At 42.4% G+C, this 15069-nt stretch overlaps 1 protein-coding gene across 4 annotated transcripts in view; it reads right to left on the bottom strand.

Annotated features, from left to right (window-relative positions):
* The window catches only part of LOC149312537 (NADH dehydrogenase [ubiquinone] 1 alpha subcomplex subunit 9, mitochondrial-like), a 120648-nt gene that overhangs the window by 12651 nt on the left and 92928 nt on the right, over positions 1-15069 (bottom strand). For all 4 annotated transcript variants that reach the window (XM_089524826.1, XM_089524828.1, XM_089524827.1 and 1 more), the window contains exons 7-8: positions 1503-1570; positions 1335-1411 (exon numbers count right to left, since the gene is read on the bottom strand). In XM_089524826.1, coding sequence (XP_089380952.1) covers positions 1335-1411; positions 1503-1570 — 145 coding nt within the window. The remainder of the gene's footprint in view (positions 1-1334; positions 1412-1502; positions 1571-15069) is intronic.

The raw sequence follows: 15069 nt of genomic DNA, 5'->3' as shown, positions 1-15069 counted from the left end.
GCACAGAGTGCCTCTGTGTCAAAGTCAAGAGCGGCCGTTTTCTGTTCCTTTCTGTTGCTATCTTGTCCCAAAGAAATTTCTGGTATGTGCCCATACAGACTTGGAGATTGGAGACTATAGCATTAAGAGTGGCAAAAACGATGGCCAAAGATGACGAGACGCCTGCCTTCTTTGTCAACTGGGGCAGAGTATGTCTTGCCAGATGACTTGGAAGTATATTCTACCACCAAGGAGTTAGATGTGGGGTGAGTAAAAAGGTAAGACGCAGTGTCAGGTTGGACCCTGTACATGCCTTCAAGCTTCTTGGATGCAGGAGGAACCAAAGCAGGCTTATGCCAAGATAGATTCATGACATCTGACAAGGAGGTCAGGAATGGAAGAATAGCCAGTTGAACAGCAGAGACATCGAGAATGCCATAGACAGGATCTCTTAGAGGTTTCGGAGGCTAATCCACATTAAGTCCCATGGTGCATGCCATCCTCTCGACCACATCGATGAGATGAATATCCTCGGTGGGAGACTGAGGTGTAGTGTCCTCTACCCCGTCTTGAGGAGAAGCTATGATAGGAGAGGGAGAGGTTGGACACATCTTGGTATCATAGCAGGATTCTTCAGTGGATTGTAGATGGGCAGGTGTGACAGGTTGAGAAGCCTGCGATACAGCAGGAGGAGGCATGGAAGCCTGGGATTTGTAGTTTTTCAGAACTCTCTGAGAGAAGCGGTTAAATATCTCACAAAACTACAAATCCCAGAATTCATAGTACTGGGCCATGGCAGTTAAAACAGTGTCAAACTGCATTAATTCTGCAGTGCAGATGCAACCCTAGTCTTCCAAAAATTTTGAAGTCACTTTTTAATGGTTACCTCTTTGGTGTATGTCATTTTTATTACATTTATACACAAGAGACATAGCGGGATGAGTACATTATCAAAATGAAAGGCTGCCTTTACACTACAGTTCCTGCATCTTCTGAAAGTTGGCAGCTTTTTTCCCCCTGAAAAGAAGCAACAATGTCTGCAAACTTCTTCTAATTCTGCCAAGTATTTGGAGTTCTATTTCTGATTAAAAATATCAAATTTTAAAGGTGCTTGCCAGGAAAAGGAAGGGAGAGGTGGAGAGGAAAGGACTCACCAGCTCCCTATATGAAGTTTGGCAGACTTCAAGCAAACAGGGCACACAAATATTTCATCCAACTTTTGATTTTTCAGTTTTGATTTTCAGCGGGGATCCAAGTCAAATTGGGTTATGAATCAATCAATTTGAATAACTGAATAGTGCAATTATTAAACATATCTAATGTTTCTTTAACATGAGATAATTTTTAAAACCTACCCAGTTAATATGTATGTTTTTCCTTTTGCATCAGTGTCCTTAATAGCACTAATGATTGCTTTGGCAACATCAACAACCTACAGGATAATATTCAAGAAGAAAGATTAATATATTTAAGTTACTTTTTAAAAAGTCAAGCATAAATGCATGTTTTTCAACAATACTTACATAGATAGGCTGCTTCACAGTTTTTTTGCCAAATGCAATCATTGGGACTCCAACAAACCAACGCATGTCTGAATCAAGATAAGAAAGTTATTGGAGAGCAGAAACGTTGCAAACTGAAGAGTAATTATTTTCCTACTCCAAAGCAAAGTACAATAAAAAGTGCACAAGAAGGTGGATTTAGGATCAATTATGTGAAATGCACACAGCTCTGCAATGCCTGCCTGCGCCTGCTGAAACAGAACACAAGCAATTCCAGTGAACATGTTCAGCATTTTCAAGTTCCCTCTGCAAATCCCAGCCATTGATTTTGGCAAGCTTAAAATGGCTTAAAATGCATAGTTAGCATAGGGGCAAATCTTGTCTCTGTCTTGAACTCTCCAGTGGTCGTAGGCTAGTCATTCTCTCCCAGCCTCAGCTCCCCTTCTATCTCTAATATAAGGATAAACTAGAACACAACTGGTAATGAACACATGAAGTACATTGCAAAAAGAAACATTGGTCTTACCTGCAATACAGTACATTCATTTAAAAAATATTAAATATAAAAACAAGCACCATACACGTGTTTTAGCTATATATCTAAAACACACAAACAATAACAATAACAAAACTGTAAACACTGGAAGTCATGGTGTGTCTTAGCAATACCAATAGCAGCTTCATTTATATACTGCTTCATACTGAACTAAGTAGTCTCTAAGCAGTTTACAACTATAAGCTAATTACCCCCAACAAGCTGGATACTCATTTTAGCGACCTCAGAAGGATGCAAGCCTGAGTTGAGCTTGAGCCCTGGCTAGTATTGAACTCTCAACCTTCCGGTTTTGAGTGAGCGGCTGCAGTACAGGCATTTAACCACTGTACCACCAGAGCACCAGGGTGTCTTGAAGTGATTTCTGACTTGTCAACCCTAAGGCGAACCTATCACAGGGTTTGCTTGGTAAGATATGTTCAGAGGGGGTTTGTAAATTTTCATCCTCTGAGGATGAGAGACTGTGGTTTGCCCAGTGAGATTCAAACCCTGCTCTCCATAGTCCAATATTCAAACCACTACACCACGCAACAAAAACAAACAAAACCAAACATTAGTGACTTCCCACCCTCTGACTGATTAATATATCCAACAATTTTCTATACCTCCTTTAAATGATAATATATTTATGCTTCTACTGAATACAAACTCTGTTTAATTTGCAAAACTTAAAACTGATATATGGCTCCAGTGAAACTGTAAGAAAGCAATAATTCTTCTTAAAGTTATTCATAAAGTCTCTAACTTCTGTTTACATTATCAACATTTATTTTAACTACCTTATATTGTCAACTGTAAGTCAAGAAATTTAGGCCGAACAATTGACCCTAAAATCTGGGGTCGATTTATATATGGGTCAATACAGTCGCCATGGGTTGAGATCCTCTGGAGGGCAGCTAACAACAACAAACAGCAATATTGCTTATAATGGTCCTTAAAAAAGGAGCCCCGATGCACTACACTCTATGCCTTGGCAGTGATTTCTAAAAGAGCTGTGAGACAGGAGTGTGAGCGTGTGTGTGTGGTGATTCCCTTCTCAACCCAAGCCTTTAAAAATCTTTTCTCCTCCTCCTCCTCCTCTGCATTTCCCCCGATGACTAAACACTCCCTTTCCCTCCACTTTCCAATCCTATCTTAAAACCTTTTCTTCCCCTCCCCCTCCTCCAGATTTCCCCCGGCAACCAAACATCCCATTTCCCTCAACTTCCCAATTAAATGTTAATACCTTCTGTCCCCTAAATTCTTCCCTTGACTTATCTATCCATGGGTCATATCAAAATCCATGATTTTGATCCTAAAACCTTCCCTTGACTTAAAGTTGATTTTATACAGTATTAAAAAAAAAACCTTTTTGATAACCACTCCATGTTAAATACCATCTATACATCATCTTATAACTTTTTTTGACACCATAACAAAATAAATTTCACATTCTTTGTGTGAAAGACCTTGGTAGTTCTACCAGATGTTTTGGGGACTATGGGGATTGTGATATGCATGTATTGTGGGTAGTTAGAGATACTGGGTTGCTTAGAACTAAAGCTTAGTTGGTGGGAGCTGGATGGCACAGATAGACTGCTATTTTGTCCTTGGATTTCAGCTCAGAGCTTTGGAATGTGAAAGGAGGTTTGGAATGTGGAAGATGGCAAGGAGGTTTTTAATATATACTAAAGGAGGGCAATATGCTCCAACTGCCCTACAGTTATTTCAGGCCAACCTACTCTATGGTGCTCAATTAGGCCCTTATTCCTCTTTTACAACTCTGGAAGTAGTTCAATTAAAATACCTGAGAGCTATCTCGCAAGTACCATGTTGGGTCTGCAAAGCTGCAGGAGGTGGGTTTTGAACCTAGGGCTTCATTAGCTATTTTTATTTTTGGCTGAAATTAAATTTTTGGCCAAGTGGTTTCATCCCTAGTATTACAAGATAATTTCCAATCAGTTTGGGGGGGGGGGGGGGGGGGAGCCATACTTGCTTTTATGATTTTCTGGTTTTTCTGAAAAGTGCTTTTGCATGTGGGATTTGATGTAACCAGTCGAGACCTCAGACAATGAATCATGGATGTGGAGAGGCAACATGATCTATGGATAACTTCAAATAATGTAATACCAAATGTAATACAGTGGAACCTCGGGATACGAAATACCCGGGTTACGAATTTTTCGGGACCCGAAAAAATCCAATTGGAAATAATTGTTCCGGGTTACGAACGTTTTTTCGGGTCCCGAAAAAACTTTTGGTGCTTTTTGCCGCGATTTTACACCAAATCGCGGCTTTTCCCCATTAGCGGCTATGGGGATTCGGCTTGCGAAAGCCGTTCAGGTTACGAAAGCGGCCGCGGAACGAATTATTTTCGTAACCCGAGGCTCCACTGTACCAACAATACAAACAGGGTTTGTATTGTTTTTAAATTGGTATGGTGGGTTTTTGTATTATTGGGTTATGGATTGATGTATTGTAGTGTCTTTTGATGGTGATTTTTGTAAACCGCTGTGATCTGCAAGGAATAGCGGTATAGAAATAAAATTTCATTCATTCATTCATTCATTCAACTAACTACTTTTATTTGCTTTCAATATCAAACCAATATAAAGCTATTACTCTTGCTTGATTAAATGGTTTGTCATCAGCAATGCAAGAAGGGAAACTTAAAAAGATTCCATATTATCACTGTAAATGCCTCTGTAACTCTGGTGAAATTGAAACAATAACTCATGTTCTTCTGCACTATCCCTATTAACTTATAATTTGAGAAATTCTTAATGAACCACATATAACGGCATTTCCCGGACAGCTTTTTATAATCTCTTGTTGATGTCAGGGCAGAATACAGGGATGTTGACCAAGACAGCAAAATTTTGTGCTCTGCAGTTAAAATCCATGAAAATAAAGTTTTTGTAAATGATTAGGTTTTTATTATTTGTGTATGGTTATATTATATGTTTATATTTTATATACTTATATTTATATTTTATTAATATTCATAGGTGTATGTATTTTACTAATGTTCATAGTATGTATGTATTTTATGTGTACATATGAATTTTGGAATAGGGTCATGTAATATGGTCATTGACTGCAATAAAACAACTGATTGATTGAATAATCTCAGAAACACTGGTAACCATCTTTGAGAATTCCTAGAAAACCCAGTAGACTAGAGGAGGGTAAATATTCCCCCATCTTTTAAAAAAGGAGAGATTAAAGGGAACTCAAATAATGTCCTCCCTGTCAGCCTGATATCAATACCAAGAAAGATTCTAGAGCAGATAATTAAACAGACTATCTGGAAGCACTTAGAAAGGAATATGTGATTACTAAAATTCAGCATGGGTTTCTCAAAAACAAGTCATGACAGACTTCCTTCATATTTCCTTTTAACACTCAGAGAGTCCACTTTGATTGAGAACGCAGACTGCAACTCCAGAAATTTATGGTAATAGTCCCTGAAAAAAGCCAACTGGTGAAAAAGTGAAAAGGGATTCAGCTTTTTCAGAAATAAGTTTTTGGACCATTACATAACACATGGGACTTTGGGGCTGTATACACAGCCCCAAAGGGGCATCCTGAAGCCGCCCCTGTTACATCCAGGTTGGGGCCATGGAAACCGCACGCTGCAGCCCCAATCTGGCCTTTGCAGGGTGCAAAAATGAGCCACAAAAGTGGCTCCTTTTTGCTCCCTGCAAGGGGTATGATAGCTGCATTGCCATGGCTTAGTGGCGCTCCTTCAGCGCTGCATCGTATGTATGCAGTGCCGGAGGAGGGGCATTGATGCTGCACACCGTGCAGTGAGCAGTGTGACACTGCCCTGGGGGCAGAGCCGGGGCGTGCATCATGAAGATGCTACACTCTAACTCTGCCCCTAAGCCGGTCCAAACTGCTGGCCTGCACAGCTCCTTTGTCTCCTTTTTCTCTTCTACTTTGACAAGGTCCTCCCTGCCTTTTCCTGGCCTCCAGCTGGTAGACAGAAAATGGTGTGTGCGCCTCTGGCTCCTCCTCCTACCCCTCTCCTGGCCTCCAGCTGCCTATCAGAGTAATCATATCACTTGCTCCTCCCCAGAGACCTTTCCTGCTCTTCAAGTGTCTCCAGAGTGGCACTGGGAAGGCAGGAAAGGTCTGTGGGGCTGAGGGAAGGGCCCAGCCTCCTTCCTCCCCAATTACCCTTTCTGCCTCCCAAGTGTCTCCATAGAAGCACCTGGAGTGCAGGAAAGGTTCATGGGGCTGAGGGGCGGGCCTATGCCCAGCCTCCTTTCTCTCCACCTACCCTTTCTGCCTTTCAAGTGTCTCCAAAGTGGCAATTGGAGGGCAGGAAAGGTCCATGGGACTGAGGGGCGGGCACGTGCCCAACCCCCTTCCTCCCCATTTACCCTTTCTGCCCTTCAAGTGTCTCCAGAGTGGCACTTGAAGGGCAGGAAAGGTCCATGGGGAAACGGGGCAGGCATGTGACCAGCCCCCTTCCACCCCACTTACTCTCTCTGCCCTCCCAGTGTCTACAGAGGAGCACTTGGAGGGCAGGAAAGGTCTGTGGGGAAAGGGGGCAGGCACATGCCCAGCTTCCCCAACTACCCTTTTTGCTTTCCATGTGTATCCACAGTGGCACTTGAGAGGGCAGGAAAAGTCTGTGGGGAAAGACGGCAGGCACATGCCCAGCCCCCTTCTTCCCAATCTACACTTTTTGCCCTCCAAGTGTCTTCAGAGTGGCACTTGGATGGCAGGAAAGATCCTTGGGGCTGAGGGGCAGGTGTGTGCCCAACCCACTTCTTCCCCATTTACCCTTTCTGCCCTTCAAGTGTCTCCAGAGTGGAACTTGAAGGGCAGGAAAGGTCCATGGGGAAATGGGGCGGGTGTGTGACCAGTCCCCTTTCTCCTCACCTACCCTTTCTGCTCTTCAAGTGTCTCCACAGTGGCACTTGGGAGGGCAGGAAAGGTCCTTGGGGCTGAGGGGTGGGGCCTTTCCCGCCCCCCAGTTTTCTGTCAGAGACAGCTGGAGACCGGGGAATGGGTAGGAGGAGGGGGAGCAATTGCAAGATTTTCTTGGCTTCTAACTGTCTCTCAGAGAGACAGCTGGAAGCCAAGGAAAGGGCAAGGGAGAGGCCCCGCCCCTGGCACATATCTCCCGCCCCAGAGCATGCAGACGTTAAAAGGTTCACCATCACTGCACTATGCCACACTGGCTCCCCAGAGGACAGGAATAAAATTCAACATGACTTTAACTGATTAGAAACCTGGGCCCAAACTAGCAAAATGAATTTAAACAGTAAAAATGGGCAGTAAAAATGATGTGCACTGATATAAGATGGCTTGACAATAGAACACCTGAAAGTGATCTAGAGGTCTTAGTGGACCACAGGCTGGACATGAGTCAGTAATGTGATGCAGAAGCTAGGAAAGCCAATGTAGTTGTAGTCTGCATCAGCATTAATATAATTTATAGATCAAGGGAAGTAATACTACCATTCTATTCTGCTTTGGTCAGACCTCATCTGGAATACTGTGTCCAATTCTGGTCACCACAATTCAAGGAAGATATTGAGAAGCAGGAGTATGTCCAGAGGAGGATGATAAAAATGGTGAAAGGCCTGGAAACCATGTCCTATAAAAAACAGCTTAGGGAGCTGGGCATGTTTAGTCTGGAGAAGAGAATAATAATAATAATAATAATTATTATTATTATTATTATTATTATTTATAGCCCGCCCAATCACAAGGAATCAGGGTAGGTTACAAGAATAAAAATAAAGGGAATAAAATAAAATACTATAAAATTAAAGATAGCGAAGTGAGTACATTCACAGTTAGGCCTGATGGAAATCAGGCCTCTCTTTTTCACTCCCTCCCAGGTCTGATGATGATGGGATGGAGGGAGGGCTCTTCTTGAGGCAAGGATTTTATTTTAATTAATTTTAATTTAATTCTTCTCATTAAATTTAAGAGAAGAATTGGTGGACAGAGTGACATAAGTCACAGTAAATGGGGAGTGGAACTAGGTAGGGAAGGCCTGCCGGAAGAGATCCGTCTTAAGAGCCTTCTTAAAGGCTGTAAGAGTAGAAATGTCACGGATCTCCTTCAGCAGGTCATTCCATAGCTTCGGAGCTGTGATGGAAAAGGCGACTGAAGTTAGCCTAGATTTTATTGGCTGAAGTAGATTCTTCCCCAAGGACCTTAGAGTGCGGGACGGACAGTATGGAAGTAGGCGATCCCTTAAGTATTCTGGACCCAAGCCATGTAGGGCTTTGAAGGTAATCACCAACATCTTGTACCTTGCCCGAAAACTAGTTGGCAGCCAGTGAAGGGATTTGAAAACCGGTGTTATGTGATCGCTACGATGAGTACCTGTAATTAACCTGGCTGCCATATTTTGTACAAGTTGAAGTTTCTGAACTTGGCACAAGGGTAGCCCCATGTAGAGCATATTACAGAAGTCCAATCGAGAGGTGACCAGCATATGTACAACTGTTTCAAGGTCTCCCTGCTCCAGGAAGGGGCGCAGCTGGCGTATCAGCCGAAGCTGATAACAAGTGCTCCTGACTGTCGCATCCACCTGAGCTTTCAGGTGAAGCGACGAGTCAAGGAGCACCCCCAAGCTGTGGACAGAGTCTTTCAGGGGAAGTGTGACCCCATCCAGAACTGGCTGACATAATTCCATACCTGGGCTTGGGTTTCCTATAACGAGTACCTCCGTCTTACCTGGATTCAGCTTGAGTCAGTTTTCCCTCATCCAGTCCATTACCGCCCCAAGACAGGCATTCAGAGGAGAGATGCCATCCTTAGTCACTGCATCACTCTGAGACATAGAGAAATATATTTGGGTGTCATCAGCGTACTGATAACATCCTGCCCCATGTCTCCGGATGATTTCTCCCAGCGGCTTCATGTAAATGTTAAACAGCATAGGAGACAATATTGCGCCCTGGAGGACACCAAATTTTAGCTCTCTTTTAGAAGAGCAACTGTCTCCTAGCGCCACCATCTAGAATCTGCCTGAGAGGTAGGACCGGAACCACTGTAGAACAGTGCCTCCGATACCTAACTCTCTCAGGCATTCCAGAAGGATAACATGGTCGATGGTATCGAAGGCTGTTGAGAGGTCTAAGAGCACCAGCAGGGTCACACTTCCCCTGTCGATGCCCAGACGGAGATCATCGACAAAGGCGACAAAGGCCGTCTCAACTCCGTATCCCGCCCTGAATCCAGTTTGAAATGGGTCCAGATAATCAGCTTCATCCAAGACTGCCTGTAGTTGACTGGCGACTGCCCTCTCGATCACCTTGCTCAAGAAGGTAAGAGGTCATATGACAGGCCAGTTTAAATATGTGAAGGGATATCATGCTGATGGAGCAAGCTTGTTTTCTGCTGCTCCAGAGACTTGGACATAGACCAATGGATTCAAATTACAGGAAAAGATATTCCACCTCAATATTAGGAAGACTCTTCTGACAGTAAGAGATTTTTGAACCTTTTAAAAGAAGACAGTAATTTAATTATTTTCAGAAAATGAGATATAATTTTCTTACAAAAAATCATATATGCAGAAAAAATGAAAACCTTTAAAAATCTGAAATTGGGAAGTAATTTTTTCAACTGTGATTGAGAAAAAGAAGGGGTTATGATTTATCTAAATCAGAGATAGCCAGATGAATTGTCCCCCCCCCCCAACAAGATGATCAAGGCCAATACTTAGGAGTTGAAACTCAGTCAATGAAGACTTTGATAGCTGGGGTTTAAGCTCTAATGGGAGAAGTCAGCTTTTTTAACCAAAACTTGTCAACCCAAATTATGGAAAATTCTTATCAGAATTTGATTTTGCTGGGAGATTGGAATGGAGTTTCAGATTAGCTGAAAAGAAAATTAAAGGAGATTAAAGTAAATTATGAAAATCTTTTTTTTTAATTTGATGGACAATGGAGATTTAAATATGGGAATTAAAAATATTATGCTTTTTTCTGATGCACAAGTCATTTTCAAGAGTTGGTATGCTTTTAATTTCAAATTCATTTAGTTATAAAATAAGAATGGATATTCTTCAGAATTCCTTTTCTGATCATAACCCAATATCTTTGTCACTGTTTAATAAAAGGGGGAACTGTCAATTGGAAACCGAATGAGATATTGTTAAAAGTAAAAAAAAAAAAAAAAAAAGATTGATGAAGCTAAGGGGCAAGATTCCACCCCTTTCCTGGATTGGGGCCGTGACAATCTCATGCCGCTGTCCCGATCTGGCCTTTGAGGGCGCAAAAAGAAGCTGCAAAAAGCAGCTCCTTTTTGTGTCCCTGAAAAGGTGCTATCAGTGCTGCGTCATATGGATGCAGTGCTGGAGACACACCATGATGCTGTGCCCCATGTGGAACAGTGCATGGCATCAGGGCACCTGGGGGGCCAAAGTCTGGGGGCGTCATGAGGATGCTACGCCCTGACTCTGCCCCCATGCTGGCCTTAATGGCCTAATGTTTAAAAGATTCTTTGTGAAAATAATTTAAATAAAGGGACTGATCTAAAAGTCATATGGGATGCAAGTAACACCTTTATGAGAGAATTTTTTACTAAAAAAACCAGAAAAAGAAGCAAGAATGTCTTCAGAAGATTATAGATTCTATTAAGAAGAAAGAAGAATTGAGCAGTAAACTGTGAAATTAAGAGCTGATTCATGAAATTAAAATGCTACAGAATCAGGTATTAATAATTTCAATAGATGAGATTGAGAAAAAGATGAGATATGGAAAGCAAAAATATTTTGAGCATGCTAATAAACCAGGCCACTGACTTCCAATTAGAAAGATAGTTAGAATGACAAAGTCTCTCAGTAATATCTGAAGAACCAAGGAAAAGACAAGATGAACCAATAACTATGGTGGAGTTGGTAGATGTGATAAAATAACTGAAAACAGTTAAGGCATCTGGCCAGATGGGCTATCTATACAGTATTATAAGATATTTCAAGATAAATTATTATTACTCCTTCAACAAACTATGAATTATTCTTTGTTGGATAAATTACCAGACTCACTGGGACAACCAAACATAGTTTCAATTCCTATAGATTGGTATTTGAAAGAGCCTAGACCAATCTCTTTATTAAAGGATTATAAGATTTTTCTCTGCCATTTTGATGGAGATTTTAAAACGTTCTATAAACTGTTATTCATGAAGATCAAAAAATGTTTTACCTAAGAGATATTTGAGAGACGATACTAGATGTGTTCTGGATGTATTGGACTACAGTTCTTGCCTTATGCGGGAGATCCGTTCTGGACACACACACACCCCACGTAAGGCAAAAAAATAATAATTATATATTAGATATAATGGGGCTTGTGCTTGCTGTGTGGCCGTATGCGTGTGGTGCAGGCACACACGCCATTCTCCCGTTCTCCCAGCGGCTTCCACATAAGCTAGAAGCAACTTATAATGAGCCCGCGTATGGCATGGCCTCACTGTATTATGAGAGGCACAATGAAAAACAGACAGCTTTGATATTTTGGATGCTGAAAAAACATTTAATAATGTCAATTGGTCATTTCTATTTCGGGTGTTCAAGAAGGTAAGATTTGGGGGGAAATCTTTACAGATTGGACCAAGTGGATGTATATTAACCAAGAAGCACAGATGGTTATAAATGGAGAATTGACTAAGCCCTATAAAGTTAAAAAAGAATCCAGGCAGGGATGTCCTTTGATCCATTGTTGCTTTTATTTCGAATTCAAGTAGCAAACAAAAAGTCTCAGACTGTCTTTTGAAGTTCTACTCAAATAGAATGCAAGTGCCCGTTGGACATCAAGGGTGTGGAGGTGACATTGTTTTACCCACTCTAGCTCTGAACCCATTGGTAGTAGGTACTGGTAGTTGGGTTCAGAGCTAGAGTGGGTAAAACAATGTCCTGGCTCAGATGGAAGAGACCACTTTAGGTAAAAAGGATGGAGCATGACCTTGGCCTTGTGAAAACAAAGGTAGGGTTGGTTGATATAGAACGCACAGAGTTTGCTGGTGTGCCAAGCCGAGGTGATGGCTATGAGAAATGCAGTATTCCAGGTCCGTAGTCTTAACTTGTTTGTGGCCATAGATACAAACACCTTCCCAGATAAGTAGGTAAAAACTAGCTTAAGGTTCCACACCAGGGTTGGGATCAAGGATGGAGGGTGTTGAATCCTTTTAGGAATTTCTTGACCGATGCATGCTTTAAGAAGGAAGGACGGTTATCCAATTGGAAATGAGCACAGATGGTAGCAAGATTGGGCTTCTGTTTAAAGACCTCCAAAGAAGGAGACCCCACCACTCTCCAAGAGAGTGGGTTCTACTGACGAACAGCTCTTGTTGTCAGGCAGCTCGTCCTAATGTTTAGGGGGACTCTCTTTTCCTGTATTTGCATCCATTGTTCCAGGTACTATTCTTTGGAGCAGTAGAAAACAGGTTTGTTCCCTCTTCAATATAACATCCCTTCAAATATTTAAACAGGGATATCACCTCTTAACTTTCTCTTCTCCAGGCTAAACATACACAACTCCCTAAATCGCTTCTTGTAGGGCATGGTTTCCAGATTTTTCACCATTTTAGTTGCCCTCCTTTGGACACGCTCCAGCTTGTCAACATCCTTTCTGAACTGTGGTGCCTAGAACTAGACACAGCATTTCAGGTGAGGCCTGTCCAAAGCAAAATAGCGTAGCGCTATTACTTCCCTTGATTTAGAAACTATATTTATAGAATCATAGAATCATAGACTTGGAAGAGACTGCAAGGGCCATCCAGTCCAACCCCCTGCCATGCAAGAACTCTCAATCAAAGCATACCCGACAAATGGACATACAGACTTTGTTTAAAGACCTCCAAGGAAGGAGACTCCACTACACTCCAAGGTAGTGTGTTCCACTGTCGAACAGCCCTTACTGTCAGGAAGTTCCTCCTAATGTCGAAGTGGAATCTCTTTTCCTGTAGCTTGCATCCATTGTTTCGGGTTCTGTTCTCTGGAGCAGCAGAAAACAAGCTTGCTCCCTCTTCAATATGACATCCCTTCAAATATCACCTCTTAACCATCTGTTCTCCAGGCTAAACATCCCCAGCTCCAAGTCGTTCCTCATAGGGAATGGTTTCCAGACCCTTCACCATTTTAGTCGCCCTCCTTTGGACACGCTCCAGGTTCTCAATGTCCTTTTTGAATTATGGTGCCTAGAACTGGACACAATATCCCAGGTGGGGCCTGACCAGAGCAGAATAGAATGCTTGCTATTTCTTTGAATTCCTTTTGGGTTATTTCCTCCTTTTTCCATTTCTTATACATGTTCCGTTTAAAACTTAGCTCAGTTGAAAGTTCCTTTGTCATCCATCATAGTTTCTTGAGACACCTCCCATTTTTCTTCCTCACTGGAACTGTCTGAAATTGTGTCTTCTGTATCTCCCTTTTGAGAAACTCCCATCCGTCCTGAACTCCCTTTATTTTAGTATTTCTGACCATGGGATCACCCTCAGTACTTCTCTAAGTTTACTGAAATCCACTCTCCTAAGATCTAGACTGTGCGTCTGACTACGCCTGGCTTCTCCTTTCCACTATATAACAAACTCCAGAAGAACACAGTCACTTCCACCTAATGATCCAAACACTTGCACTCCATTAACAAGGCAAAGAAGGATTATAAAAGATTTGCTGACAAAAAAAGGAGTTTGGGATGGAATATAAAACCCGGGGATAGGGTGTATTTGTCAACAAAACACCTTAAAACCTGACACTCTTCTAAAAAACTGGGACCTAAATATATTGGACCTTTTGAAGTTAAGAGACAGGTCAATGATGTGACTCCTGAACTTGATCTGCCCAAGTCTTATAGACATTTACACCCTGTTTTTTACTTTAGCCTGCTGAAGCCGGACTGGAGCACTGAACAATGGAAGCGTGATGACACTCCGCCACTCCCTTTGATGATTGAGGGGGAACAACATTTTGAAGTTTCTAAGATTCTGGACTCTAGAATTCATAGGTGCAAACTACAATATTTGGTCCATTGGAAACATTTTTCTGCTGATCATGATGAGTGGCTCACTCATAAGCATTTGAAAACCCCTGAACTGTTGGCTCAGTTTCATCGAGAACATCCTGAAAAGCCTGCATTGTCCAGTGTTTGATTTTGTTCTTTATACTGTGATGTAAATTTTATTTGGGGGGGGGGGGAGGGAGGGCAGATTGTTAGAATCCTGGTAGTATTCTATCAGATATATTTTTATGTGTGGGGGGATGATGGGGGTTGGGATGCTTTTGCTATGGCTAGTATAGATATAGTTATGTAGGAGCTGAGTGGTACCAGGGGGCAGTTATCTAGTGTCCTTGGAGGCCTATCTCAGAGGCTTGGAATGCAAGCTTAGAGCACAGAGGGATAGAAGCTATGGGGGGGAGGGATGGGGGATGAATAATGGTGAGAAAGAGGTGGGGATTAAATAAAATAATAAAATTTTTATTTATATGCCGCCCTTCCTCCGATCAGGGCGGCTTACAACACATTAAAATACAACAATTAAAATACACACTAAATAAAATGCATATAAAAAACAAACCAACAGTAAAAAAGCCCCATAGCCCAACCTCTTGGCCACGAAAGAGGAGGGAGGCCCACAGGATATTTATTTGGGGAATGCCTGTTGGAATAGGAAGGTTTTAAGGTCCTTCCTAAATTGGGCCAGGGTAGTGGACGAGCAGAGCTCTGTGGGCAGCGCATTCCAAAGGGCTGGGGCAGCTATGGAGAACGTCCTCCGAGAAGTGGAGGCTAACCTAGCCCCAGGCACCTTCAGTAGCTGCTGCCCAGTCGTTCTGAGGGTGCGAGGCGGAATGTACGAGGAGAGGCGGTCCTTTAGGTATCCTGGGCCCAAGCCATTTAGGGCTTTATAGGTAATTACCAACACCTTATATTGAGCTCGGAAGCGAATGGGCAGCCAATGGAGATCTTTTAAAACCGGTGTTATATGGCTGGTCCTGGGAACACCAGTGACCAGCCGGGCTGCCATGTTCTGCACCATTTGCAGCTTCCGAGTTTGGTATAAGGGTTGCCCCATGTAGAG

The sequence above is a fragment of the Sceloporus occidentalis genome, unplaced genomic scaffold (assembly GCF_023333645.1).
Source record: "Sceloporus occidentalis isolate IW3139 unplaced genomic scaffold, rSceOcc1.0.p SCAF_5, whole genome shotgun sequence".
NCBI lineage: Eukaryota > Metazoa > Chordata > Lepidosauria > Squamata > Phrynosomatidae > Sceloporus > Sceloporus occidentalis.
Note: the sequence above shows the minus strand (reverse complement) of the source record. Positions and strands in the feature narration are given on the sequence as shown.